The sequence below is a fragment of the Ceratosolen solmsi genome, unplaced genomic scaffold (genome assembly GCF_000503995.2).
Source record: "Ceratosolen solmsi marchali unplaced genomic scaffold, CerSol_1.0 scaffold29, whole genome shotgun sequence".
Taxonomy (NCBI): Eukaryota; Metazoa; Arthropoda; class Insecta; order Hymenoptera; family Agaonidae; genus Ceratosolen; species Ceratosolen solmsi.
Window position 1 is genome coordinate 10,661,776 of NW_011948417.1, and position 14,089 is coordinate 10,675,864.

Here is a 14,089-nt window from a genome sequence, read left to right on the forward strand (position 1 = left end):
TTCGTAATACTGTCATATAAATTTAATTATTCAGATTTTGAAAAAACTGAAACAAATTTAAGGAATCCCTAATTGTCTATTGCAACATTGACTAGGTAAGACAGTCCAATTGTATTGATATCCTAAGATATTGGTAATTTCTTGTACACATAAATTTCCAGTTCTTGTGTAAAATTCATGAATTACCTTCATATCTTCAATACTTTGCTTATGAGTTATTAGATATTGATTTGAACATCCACGAGAGCTATATTCAGTATCAAAACGAATGTCATGTCTTCTATCAATATTTGCTATTGGTGATAGCCATAATCCAACTGAGACGTCTTCTGAATTCTGTAATCTTAGAATTTTTTAAATTAATATTATATTTTAAAAATAATTTGTTTTTAAATATTTTGAAATAAAACAAATTTTTATAATTATTAAAACAATACTTATCACTTAAATTGTTAAATTTAATGTTTAAAAATATATCATAATTAAAAATTAATGAATTAAAAGTTTTAGATTCAAATAATTTTAAATACATATAAGTAAATAATTACTTTAAAACATCAACATTTTTGACAATGAATTTCACTAAATTGTAGGATAAAACATATCCACCTCCTAAAGCATAAGGCAAATAATAATCACAAAGAAACCAATCTACTTCTTTCCAAGGCCCACTCTTCTTTACTCTAGCTCTTCCATTAAAATAACCCCAATACAGTTCTTTTTTGGAACCTTTTTTTTGCCATTTATCCAAGTCATTTAAAATTTTATCAACTAGTATAAAACTGTCATCATCCCCTTTTAATAAATAATTAAAATCATAATTCTCATATACATGTACAAATGACTGTAAAATTTTCTTAGTTACAGTTCCATATGAATCAAGTAGCTCTGGTAGTAATAATAAATCTTTAAATTTTTCATTCTCTGATTCTATGGCTTGTTTTTGCTCTAGCCTAAGCTTTATTAACCCAATTGGAAACAAATTTTTTACTTCAGTTTGTTTTTGTGATAACCAAGTTTCACGAATACTATTTCTTCGTTCAACATTTTCTGGGCCACTTAATACTAATATGATCAAATGAAATTTTGGTTTATTTACGAGTTTTTTGTTTTTAGTAGAACACTGTAACATAGAAAAAAAATGAACACTCAAAATTATTATTAGAAAAATAATTACAAATGAAACGAGGCTAAGTTTTATTTTTGGCATCGTTTATAGATATACTATAATTACTTCTGTTCGAAATTTTTAATAAAAATAAACCTTTAAAGAGAACCTATAAAAGTTCAGCATCTTATTCGCTAGTTTTTTGCTCCATCTTTATTTTTTTTTAATTTGTCTTCAAATTCCTTAAAAAAATTGATTAGTTGCACTCTCATTCTTTTATATTAATACACGTATCAGTTAAAAAAAATTAAAAAAATGAAAGTAGGAATAAACATACACATGTTTGAATGCGTTATGCATATATTAAATTATATATATATATATAAATCTATATATATATACATACGTACACATTGCAAACTGCCATTAATAGGAAAACAAAGTAAACATTTCAATTATATACAATCAGTAATGTAACGGTTATGTTTGTATAATAAATAGCTAAGCCTGTTACTGCTTTGAAAAAGAAGATAAGTAAATTAAATCCTGATTAAGTTAAACATCTCATAACTATTATTAAGACATTTAATGTATACAAAAGAAAATATATTTTTTAAACAATTTAATTTTTATTTTTTTTTAATTTTGTATATTATAACTTTTATATGATATAAATTTAATAATTTATATGAAATATAATAAAAAAAAATATTTAAAATTTCTGTATATTTTGTTAACCTATAGATTATTAGAGTAACTTGCATTTTCTATTTATTTAATTGTATTTGAGAGATATTTATTTTCCCCTTACCTTTTCTTTCTTTGCTATTACAATAACTATGATGAATTTAAAACATTATTTTGAAACCAAACAAGTTATTACTAGCATATTGAAAGATGAATTCAGAAGTTCTATTCCTTCAAAATATGATGTTTCTTTAATACATAGTTGATAACAAATAATTCATGAAAATACGTAATAAAAATCTTATACAAATGTATATAATTTTTTAAAAATCAACAAATTTAAATTATTTAACCACAGACATTACTAAACTTCTAAAAGAGAAATTATTTACCAGTTTCCAGCATTCATTCATCATTTTAATTAATAATAAATTATATTGAGCTACACACTTTTGTCGTATGTTAGCAGGCATAATGAAAGATCATATTAGTGCACAGGATTATTTTTTGTAATAAATAAAAGAATAGATGATTAATATGATACGATATAATATTGTATTCAAGTTTGTGCATACGTTATATTTTAGAAATCAATAATAAGAAAGAACTAAATTATTAAGGTAAAATATTTAAGTGTGTTCAATCAACAATTACCACTGAAATTTATAATTTTTCTGAATTGATTGCCTCGCATTATTCATATATTATAATTAAATAGAAGCTATCATTATAAAAGCTTATAAACTACAATTATTTTTAACATCATTTTTTTGACATGTTCAGCATTAAAGATTATTTTCAAATATTTTTAGCCTCTGATTTAGCTAGCTCTCTTAAGATGAAATGCATGAGAAAATAGAGTAGTAGTCCTATAAAATATCTCACTATGCAAATGTATAGCTAATATTAATAAATTGGGTATTAACCTATATAACAATCATTGTATTTACATCATGCCACATTACAGTAAATTTCATTATTACCGTATCATAGAAATATTTAATTATATAGAAAAAGGAATTGGTTATACAATACAGTACATCCTATATTATCACAAGTGCAATCAAAATTTTAGCATGTAGATTTAATATTAAGTTCTACAAAATGTTCAAACAAATATTTAGATATTTAGATAATAAGATTTGTTTTAATGGGTAGTTAAAAAAATATATTTTTTATATTTCTGTATTTCAATTAAAATAAATTTATTATTTATACATACTCATACTTAATAATACTTTGTATTTAAATATTGCTATTATTAATTTTATTTGTGATTAAATATATTTTAATCACAGAGTTTTTAATATATATTTTAATTTTATAATTGTATAAGTACGTAAAATAAAGGTGACTCATTGTAAACTATTAAACGTGAAACTAGATATTTCAAAACAAACAATGTAGCACAATTAAATGAATAATAGAAATAATATTTATGTAATTTAAAACGACGTTTTTAAATAAAAATTTTTATTTATATTAATTTTCTATTTAACATCTATATAACAGTCTTCTCTTATATAGTCTTTTATTTTATCTTTTTTAAAAAAAAATAGCCTTCATCATTTTACCATTAATTTCTCTATCTTTATTATTATAAGTTAGTACAGAAACTTGTGATTTTGAATCATATATCTGTGTGAAAATAATTTTAATTATGAAATCATAAATTTTGTTTACATCGCAAATAATTTATATCTAATTTTTTTTTTAATAATTGTAAATAATTATTACTTAATTTTTTAATATAAAGCATATATTATCTGTTGTTTTGTCTATCATATTTTATCATAATAGAATGTATTTTTAATTATTTCACATATTATATTTTATAAAAAATTGTTAATGCGATAGTTTTGCAATACAGATTTTTATTACTTAATATTTAATTTAGAGATTACTACAAATATATCAAAACTATAGCATGTTCATTTTCATCTACAAGTGTAAACTATTAATTTTATCTATAACAAATACCATACATTTTCAGTAAAATATCTAAAGGAGCATGTATAATAAAATTGTTTAAAGTATGCATAATAAATGTCTAATTGAATCTTTAACAACATGTAATATAATATGTTAAAATAAACACTAATATATTACTTAAAGTAGAAATTATAAAAAATTATATATTTATTTCTACTGATAAACATAGCAAAAACAATGTACCTATTGAATATACTATATAATTTAAATTTTTGTTAGAGTTTAAACATAGCTTTCATCATTGTATCAAAATGACTTATGTTTACTATTTAATTTCTTAAAATTATATTTCTTAAACTGTTTATATAATACATTGACACTATATTTATGCAATTTATTTTCTATCTATGATGAGCACATAATTTGACTGTAAACCGAAATCTCAAGTATGTTGCCTGAAATATATTTTCCAACTTTTATATATATACATATATATATATATATATATATATGTGTGTGTGTTTGTATGAATTTTAGAGTATATACGTCAATGAAATTTAATAAGTTTTAAATTCAAATTTATATTCAGTAATGCATACTCTTTAATTGCACTGTCATCGATTTATTGATGCCCCCACAGTACTGTAACGAGAAATTAAATACAATTATTAAAAAGTTAAATATATTTTTGATTAATTATATTAATTTGCACTAACGGAACAGGTTTGTATAGATAAAAGATAGTATTTAAGCAAGTGAAAATTATCATTCATTAAATGAATATATCAAAGCCTTTATAAAATAATCATTGAATATTAACTGAAATGGCATAAAAATAAGATTTTTTGGTCATAGTTTTAAACAGGATATTCATCTTAATTATAACGTAAAAATATTTTACAAGATTTATCTTTGAACACTAATTTTGGGTACAAATGGTATTTAAATTAGCTATATAAAATATAAAATTCTTAAAATTGAATTTCAATTTCAGCAAATGTAAATTGCTAAAAAAATATTACTTATTTGGAATGCTATCTAATTAAAAGTACAGTGTATTTTAAAATATTATTTTAAGCTTTTTAAAATTAAAAATATATTAATAGTCAAGTTGCACCAATGTGATTGAACTACTCATAATGGTTTAAGATATAAATATATTGTATAAATATATATAAATAATTGTAAAGGGCTAGTTTCAAATTCCAAGATTAAAAAAACTTAATTAGTATATATGATGACAATACTTTGTATACTTTTAGATTCAATTTATATAATATATAAATACATTTTATATTCCTGTTTACAACGAATATAAAAATTTTACAATACTTTAATATTATATAAATATTTTTCATTGTCGTATTGAAGAAACTATTATGATATCAAGATTACTTTTCAATAAAATAAAGAAAAATGGTGCTAATAATAAATTGAATTTTAATAAATTTAGGTTTTTATTATACAAATTTTTAATATATAATAATCTCTTGATCATAACATTTATATACAAATATCATTAAATAATTTATATCAACATTGAAACACAAAAAATTGATTATAAAATGAACTGATGTTTAATGTTTTATTTTTTTTGAACAATGAGAAAATTTCAAGTTCTCTATAGCAAGAATAAAATTTAAAGAGAATTTTATTTCTTTTTTCATTCAATTTTTAAATTAGAATCAAATATACTCAGGTAATTGTATAATATCTATAAATACTATTATAATAAATAATTAGAAAATGGCAGCATGAATATTCATTTGATACTAAAAACATTTTAGGAAATAACAATGCATTTTATAAATAAAAATAGCAAAGGTTTATGTATTTGTATATGCATGTTAACCGTAATATATAGAATGTTTACTTTTATTTCTTAAAATTCATTTGATTGAGCAAGTAAAAAGGAAAATAAAGCAAATATTTATTTAAATACCAAAATTCATATTTAAAAAATTAAAAATATTTTACAATTATAATAAAGTCCTGCTTTAAATTGATCAATATATAATGTAGAAAATAATTAGAAATCAACTTTTTATTTCTATACATTAATTATTTAAAATTTAATTTTTTAGATATAATAAGTATGAACTATATATATTTAAGAATTCTTATACTATTTTTATTTAAGATGATTCTTTTGAGAAATTTTATATACATCATCAAATTTATTATTTTAGAATCTTCATAAATAAATTCTTTATAGATGTTTTAATTCAAAGTTTTATATATTTTAATACTAAAATCCTAGAAAATTTTTAACTTTAATTCCTTAAATAATGATGAACTATGTGAAATGAATTCCTTACACATCTATAGTACTTTCTGTCAGCTGTTTGCATCTTCTTCTATATGAATCTATTAAAAGTATATATATAATTTATTATTTATCAGGTAAAAAATTGATATATAAATTTTAATTATATATTAAATGTTTTTAAATTAATCTTAATAATATATCATTTTATTTTCAAAATCAAAACTGTACTTCATTAAATTTTTGTAACATTTTTGGTTTTGGTTATTTATGTGTATTGTATGCAGATACTTACTTCAGATAAAATTGCCCAATTTTCACTTTCACTGTGTACATTCAATCGAAGTACCAAAATCTTTCCTAATTTTTGATCCACAATTCCCTGAGCAATGCCAGCATGATCAAATTTACCTATCAATAATAAAATTATAAATAACAAGTGGCTGATTATTAAATTTGAAATAAGTTAAAAAATAATTTTGTTTACCTATAATAATGTAACCATCTTCTGAAACATTATTACGATTTCTATCGATAGAATTAGCCAATTCTGGTAAGACTTCAACAGTAGTATTATAAAACTTATCACATGGATGCTCAGCATTTCCACTTCTAAATAAATATCTATAAATTAAAATAAAGATGTATAAATTATAAAAGGTTTGTAAATAAATTTTTAAGAAAAATTTTTGTTACCTCTTTAAATAAATTGGATGAATAAATTTAAATCTGAGATGATCTCCTACTTGCGGTAAAAGACCCCAGAAAAATGTATCTCCTCTATAAGCTTTACTAAGTGTAAATTGCTTGTAAGATTTTATTTGTGATTCAATAATAGCTTCTGGATTTTTATGGCCATAATGCAATATTATTTTCCCAAATTGTTTATCCTAGAAATTATATTTAAATTAAAAATAGATTTATTATAAATAAATTAAAATAGTATAATTTATTACCTTCAGTTTTTGTATTTTCCCTTTTAAAGAAGAATGGGTACCAACATGTTGGAACAGTGATGGTTTATAATGTAACCATAGTTCAGTTTTAGCCATTCTGCAACGTTTCTATAAATATATATATAAATTTTTAAAATTATTGAAAAAAATATATTTAAATAAAATTTTACTTACAAAATCCATATCAAGACTACAAACTTTTGTAAATATTAAATGATCCATAAGCCAGTCTACAGGTTTATCATTATAAAACATTAAAAAAAATTGAACAAATATTGGCAAATCTACACATTTAAACATTTTTCCTGTAAAAAGAAATGTATTATAAATAAACTAAGACAAATATGAAAATATTGATTGCTACCAATAAATCCTACTGCCAAAAAGTATTATACAGATTCATAATACATGTCTGTATTATGAATAAACTAAGACAAATATGAAAATATTAATTCCTACCAATAAATCCTAGTTGACAAAAATCAAGTACAAGCCAGTTTTCTTTCATACTGACTTTTTGTAAAGCAAAAGATTTCATTGTAGCAATAAAATTTTGTTTAGCTAATATATCATCTTCTAATTGTACATAGAATATTCCTTTAGTCTGTGCATAGGACATAAGAAAAGCAAAGTCTAAATTTTGTTTTGATCTCCATATTACACGTTGATGATTATCACCTAATGTGTCTTGTAATTTTGTAAAATCAGGGTAATATGATGGATGGGGTGATATTATATCAATTACACCACATTCAAACTCTTCTGGAAATCTGTAAAAAAAAATTATATTTTGTAAATAATTAATTGTAACAAGGTTGTAACATTGTATAATTGTAACATGATATATAATTAAATAATAAATCTTTTCCAAAACAACTTTTACAATTATACGAAGTACTAATTTTAATATTTGAAGCTTATTTTAAAGCTATAATAGCTTAATATTTAAAGCTTATCAAATACTATATTATTATACATCATTAAATTATATTAAAAATTAGATTTAAAAATTTTCTATAGTTATTTTTATTCACTATTAAGACATACAGATAAACCTCACAGATAAATAATTTATAACTACTTAACAAATTTTGTAAATATATATTTGTTTTTTATGTTATAAAAAAAACACTAATCACTATTATTAAGTACATAATTAGCAATATTAAAAATTTTAATACTATAATAAAAAGTTGAATTCATATAATAAATTATCTCTTACTTACTGCAATTCTATCTGCTTTGCTACATAAGTTACATACTCAATATCAATCTGGAAAATAAAACATAATTAGTATTAATTACTATAATTTTTTAAATTATATTGTAATTATTTTTAAATGATGATTATTAATTACAATTATACATTACTAAATCAGTATATTATATAATTTGTGAACATTTGTGCTTATAAATTGATATAATTAAATATGTATACAATTTTTCTCATAATTTTATAATACATATTATGTGCACATGTAATATATGATAGTGGATATGATCATAATTCATATTTTTATATTCTACTTATAAAGTTTTTAAAAAGATTTATTAGTAATAAAAAATATAATAAAGTTATTGTACCTCAGCTATGAAAACTACGATAAGAGTATCAGCAGTTTCTAAAGGATTCATACGACTCAATAAATTTCTTAATGTTGCTATTAAGTAGCTCTGAATCTCTCTTTTAACTGTAGGAATTCCTAAGACAATGCTTACACCAGATCTTCCTTTACTGTGAATAAAAGCTGGATGCAAACTATTTGGATTATTCAGTAAATGTGGTAGAAAATTATATATTGATGGTAACTTTATATTTGTAATATTGTAACTAGAGCTATTGATAAAAATTTGAATATCAGGTTGCAAATGTATACCCTCTGTCATTTTAACTAATTTATAAGTAAGAAACTGTATCTCCTCTTGACTTGTTATATATTTAGAATGTAAATGCTCTAGTTTCATTTGTATTTCAACAATATTACTTTGAAGTATCGATTCATCATGTATATCTGGAGTATAAGAAAAATTTAAAATAATACATAATAATAAGATCATTAATAATACAATAAACCATCGCTTTCTAGAAGGAGTAAGAGTCATAACATGGCTTGTCATTTTTGCCATAGAATTCTACATGATGCCAATACCTCTAAATTACCATTATCATGTAACATTTTGTTTTAACATCTCTGTTAAGTGCACCTATAACATACATAAAACTTATTTATTTAATGATTAAATCATTTTTAAAAAATATAAATTTAAACAATGTAATTTTTTATAGAATTCAATACGTCTTATAGTAATTATATAAAATAAAAATAAATCATTTATAATTAAATTTAAAATTAATTCATTTATAAATCAAATGCAAATAAAAAAATAGTCAACAAGAGTTAAATAGTACAACAGTTGTCTTAATTATGAATGAACATTCATAATGAAAACAATATCAATTATATTGTTACACATTACAAATTTATTATGATGAACATTAAAGTGGAAAATTTTACAACAGATTGTTTTCTGTTTTGTGAATTCAATTTCATCATATTGTGGATAAAATCAATTCAATCATACCTGCATCAACTTTTTAATTGTTTTTTTTTTTAACTATTCTTCTGAACGTATGAAGAAATTGCAGATTGCGCATAAGATCCATGTCTGTATAGCAACAACGCTAAACTCTTCAAAAAGAGATAGTCGTCAATGCATTCGAATATGTATTTTGAAGCATTTACAAAAGTACACATGAAACATGCCATAGTTATGTTAATCCATATAAAAAACATATTAACATAACTAATGCCATGAAGGTAGAACTTATTCTCGATTTTCGATATTCTCTATGCCCTATACGATTACCCGCACTTATGTCATATTCCTAATTTCTACTTCTGGGCTTCTGAATTAGGCTAATAAAAAAAAATAACGTAGTTTATTTTAATAAATTACTTAAAATCATATGTGTCAAATAGAAACAATTTATTTTTATTATTCACCAAGATGTAATATAAAACTAAATAAAAAATAATTTGTACTTTTCAATCTACATAGTCATACATACATACAATCAAGAGTAATGTATACTTTATATCGATAATATTTCTTTGTTGAATTTAATAAATTAATAAAGTAAAAAAATCTTCATCGTTATTGCAAATAAAGTCACAATAAATAAAAAAATATATTGATACTACTTGTATATAATGGTATAATTAAAATTTTTATATGAAATGTCTTACATATTTTAACTTCAATAATTTTATAATTTTTAGATTTTATTACTAATACGACTATTAATACATTTAATATTAATATAGGACTATAGCGTTAATAATTTCAAATTTTTTATAAATTAAAAATTAAAAAATAAAATATAAGAAACTAGAATTTGTTTATGCATATAATTTATTAAAATATATTTATTGCATAATTTTCTATAAATAACGATTTATGTAAACTAAATAATTAACAAATGAGTAATGATTTAACAGAATTTTGGTAGTTTGATTCACAAATTGATTATATCTGAGCACAAAATGAAATTTTGTCTTCCTCATGTTTTAATATATTTTACTGATGCAGAAATAACTAAAAAATTACGCGAACTAAATAATTTTTATTCAAACGAATTTTCAGATAGTGAAAATAAATTACAAAATGATAAAGAACTACAGCTAATAACAGAAATTCTTTGTAAAAGTTCACGTTATCAATTACAGTCTCAAAATCATTACGAATTAGTTGCTTGTACGATTAAAATTTTATTAAAATATGCAAACATTCCGGTACATATAAGAACCGTATTATCAAAAAGAAAGTGTAAAAGAAGATATCAGCATGCTAAGAACAATTATATTAAGTTACTTAAAATTTTTATAACAGAAAAACAAGGAGATATTATAAAAATTATTATTGACATCATAAATCAAGAAAAATTTTGGCAAGTAAAAGAAGTTTGTGTTAATATAATTAAAAGTCTCTTTGAATATGGATATAATGCGTCATTAGTGTATCATGAAATATGTGATAAAATTGAATTTTCAGAAAATTCTATGGAAGTTGATATCAAATTTATTGTAAAAGTATTATATAAATTGTTTCATACTTATAATTGGCCAGAAACTGAAGAAACTGTAATATTCTTAAAAAGATTTCTTAATCTGTACTATAAGAGTTTATATAATGTTTCTGAAGAGTTAGACAAATTACCCTTTACTCATTTAAGAAGTAGCTTAGAATTATGTGTTAGGCATATTATCCAAAATACATCCAATAATCATCTTCTTATCATAATTCAACATATGAGTTCTTGGTCAATTAATGAAAATATAAATGATAATGTTATTCTTAATTTCGGTAGTACTTTGGAATATGCAGCTTATATGCATAAAGGAGAATTGCTTGCTAGTATTCTAACTTCTGATATTCTGTCTCTTATAATGCAAATGATTAAATCAAATATTCGATTTGTATCTTTATTAGGAAATCGTGTTTTACAACATCTTATTGATAGAGGTAAAAATATAATGTTATTTAATACTCCAAAAATATTTTTTGAAGATGTTAAATTAACACTAAGAGTTAATAAATACGATAAAAAAGATATCAAATTCTTAAAGGAACATAGAGAAATTATACATGAAAGTTTAATTAAGAGTTTTATCAATCACAGACATACTCGTTTAAATTTAGAAACAACATATTGTACAGCTTGTTTATTAGCCATAGAAGTACCCTGTGGATTCACTGCTGCTGCTTTATCATGCCTTATGATAAATCTTCAAGAAATTATTATAAAAAAATCAAATCAAATTGGTTAGAAACTTTTATTAAATAAAATAATATTTTTAATTAAGAAAAATTAATTTTGATATACAAGTTTGTTTTCCTTTTTACAAAAACTTTACCACAAAAATAATCAATATATTAAAAAAGCATATATTAGATTTTAATATGTACAAATCTTGAAAATTTACATTCTCATCAAAGTATTGATAATAAAAATTACGTTAAACAAATTTTGAAATTTACAACAACGTATCACATAAAATTAATAAAAAAATTTTTTAAATGAAAGGATTATGAATTATTTTTTATGAGGTTTTGAAAAATTTTTCCAATACTTAATTGTCGAGTTTCATATAAGTAGTTATTGACTCAAAGAAATCTAATACGTATTAGAATGCATACAAATAAAATAATTATATTTAGAAGTCTTATAAAATGGCTATTGTACAAAAAATTAACTGTATCATTTTTTATTAAAAAAATTTGTATCAAACATTACGATTTGAATTATAAATATCATGTACATCTATACATATTATTTCAATCAATTAATTACAAAAATTGGTTTCTAAAAAGTTTTTTTAATTAATGTACTTTTTTAAATTCATGCCATCATCATTTCTGTTATATCCTTCATATGTTGGATTCATAATGCGAAAGACTTTCATATATATGTAAATAAAGTAGTGATGGAAAGAGCTCAATGGGCACCACATCTTAATCCACCACTGCAGTCACATTATAAATTTGCAGAACATCATGTTCTTTGGAACAAGTCTGATTTGTTTCTTATTGACTGGGAAGTACGTTATGGGTTATGGAAACGGTTTAGATTGAAAGAATCGATAAAATCTATAACTACATCGATTTCATATAAGAATTAAGTAAGTACCCATAGTAGAATTAAAAAATATAATATAAATTATTGTATAAATTGTAATTTGAAAAAGAATTTTTTATAATTATTTAAAAAGTTAATGATTTGTTAATTAATTTTTTATATTTATTTAACTTTCTGAAACTGAACATAATTTTATGTTATTACATATTTGTTAATGGATTCTTATTTATGTTATAACACAATATTATAATTATTTTTTTATTTATTTATATTTTAAAAAAAGTAAAACAGTTATAATTAAGGATAAACACATTTTATTTATACTTTAAATTATTTCAATATCAGAGTATATTACAAAATTCTTAAAATTACTTTTTGTCGCTTTGCTTAGTTTTCAATTATACAGTTTCAGTGCTAAAATTTATTCTAATTATAAAATTCATATTCATTTAATGGAGTTTAATTAATTAAATTCTCACAATTTTGAATGCATATTAATACAAAAAGAAATTAGAAAATCATTCTATTTTATAAATTTAGTATAATCGTTTAAATAAATGTATCTTTTAAGAAAATAAATAAGTATCAATCATTTTTAATCTATGATATAATTAAAATTAAAAAATTTTAATATAAAATTTATTTACAAAGGATGTTATATTATATTAAAAATTAAACAATTTGTTGATTTGTGAGCAAAATATATCATGTATCTATCTAATACTAATTTATCTATAAATGTTTATATACGAATTACACCTCACTAATAAAATTTGCTTATTTTGACTATCGATTCAACATGATTCTTTTAAAAATATTTTACAAGAAGCATAATTTGTTATTAAAACCAAACACTTCCTAATTCTTCTTCCGTCGTTGAGAGAGATTGTACTTTATTTTTTATGTCAGATTTCTGCTCTTCCTCGTCACTTTCAGAAACAGCTAAATCATCTTGAATCTTACATTCTCCATCATCCTTTCTGATTGGTAAAGTAGTAAAAAACGAATCGGACGGATCATAATTTGAATCAACACTTTCTTCTGTAAACGTAAGAAATATTTGTTGCGTGTTAATGTAATAGTACTAAAAATTACATTAATCAGTCAACTAATGTAAAATATTCAAAATTGATGAAGTTTATGCTATTTTTAATAGTGCAATATATAAATTACTTTATATTTCGTATAAATAACATACATCTTCAAAGAATAAAGTATTAATTAGAACCAACTAAAGAAAGAATATAAATTTTCTGAATAATTTACTAATTGTAAATAAGTTTTTTACACATTTATTAGTAGTTAAGGAATTTAATTATTACAAAATATAAGTTATAAAAGTTATAAAATTTTTCAAATTTTAATATTCTTTTCTTTTTAAATCGTTATTTTTATTAGCCTTCTTTATTTAATTATTTTTTACTTAAAAATTTTCTATAAATTACTTCCAATAACTTAATGTAGAATAAAAAGTTTTAATATATTTATACAGCATATACATT

The 14,089-nt window shown here is 21.3% G+C and overlaps 3 protein-coding genes across 3 annotated transcripts; 1 reads left to right on the plus strand and 2 right to left on the minus strand.

Annotated features, from left to right (window-relative positions):
• Positions 1 to 544: 544 nt before the first annotated feature.
• On the minus strand, positions 545 to 1,380 carry beta3GalTII (beta-1,3-galactosyltransferase 6). The gene is made up of 2 exons (XM_011496564.1): positions 1,265 to 1,380; positions 545 to 1,123 (listed from the first exon to the last, which is right to left on the minus strand). Exons 1-2 carry the CDS (start codon positions 1,292 to 1,294, stop codon positions 545 to 547), a joined length of 609 nt encoding a protein of 202 aa, XP_011494866.1. The 5' UTR covers positions 1,295 to 1,380.
• A 4,606-nt stretch (positions 1,381 to 5,986) lies between these two features.
• Positions 5,987 to 9,851, minus strand: Mgat4a (alpha-1,3-mannosyl-glycoprotein 4-beta-N-acetylglucosaminyltransferase a). The gene is made up of 10 exons (XM_011496566.1): positions 9,533 to 9,851; positions 8,534 to 9,154; positions 8,176 to 8,222; positions 7,409 to 7,719; positions 7,124 to 7,254; positions 6,950 to 7,057; positions 6,690 to 6,883; positions 6,481 to 6,617; positions 6,289 to 6,404; positions 5,987 to 6,094 (listed from the first exon to the last, which is right to left on the minus strand). Exons 2-10 carry the CDS (start codon positions 9,074 to 9,076, stop codon positions 6,065 to 6,067), a joined length of 1,617 nt encoding a protein of 538 aa, XP_011494868.1. The 5' UTR covers positions 9,077 to 9,154; positions 9,533 to 9,851; the 3' UTR covers positions 5,987 to 6,064.
• A 579-nt stretch (positions 9,852 to 10,430) lies between these two features.
• On the plus strand, positions 10,431 to 12,630 carry LOC105360048 (uncharacterized). Its single transcript, XM_011496822.1, is given in 3 exon segments — positions 10,431 to 10,434; positions 10,595 to 11,773; positions 12,323 to 12,630. Coding segments are annotated over 3 exon segments (1,491 nt in total).
• Positions 12,631 to 14,089: the final 1,459 nt, after the last annotated feature.

Excerpts from the sequence above, each read along its gene's own strand:
- beta3GalTII (XM_011496564.1), bottom strand. The coding sequence starts at position 1,294 with ATGCTGAACTTTTATAGGTTCTCTTTAAAG. Across the intron at positions 1,124-1,264 it reads TTTATAGGTTCTCTTTAAAG|TGTTCTACTAAAAACAAAAA; the intron begins GTTTATTTTTAT and ends TCTATGTTACAG.
- Mgat4a (XM_011496566.1), bottom strand. The coding sequence starts at position 9,076 with ATGGCAAAAATGACAAGCCATGTTATGACTCTTACTCCTTCTAGAAAG. Across the intron at positions 8,223-8,533 it reads TCGTAGTTTTCATAGCTGAG|ATTGATATTGAGTATGTAAC; the intron begins GTACAATAACTT and ends TTTATTTTCCAG. Across the intron at positions 6,095-6,288 it reads ATTGGGCAATTTTATCTGAA|ATTCATATAGAAGAAGATGC; the intron begins GTAAGTATCTGC and ends TACTTTTAATAG.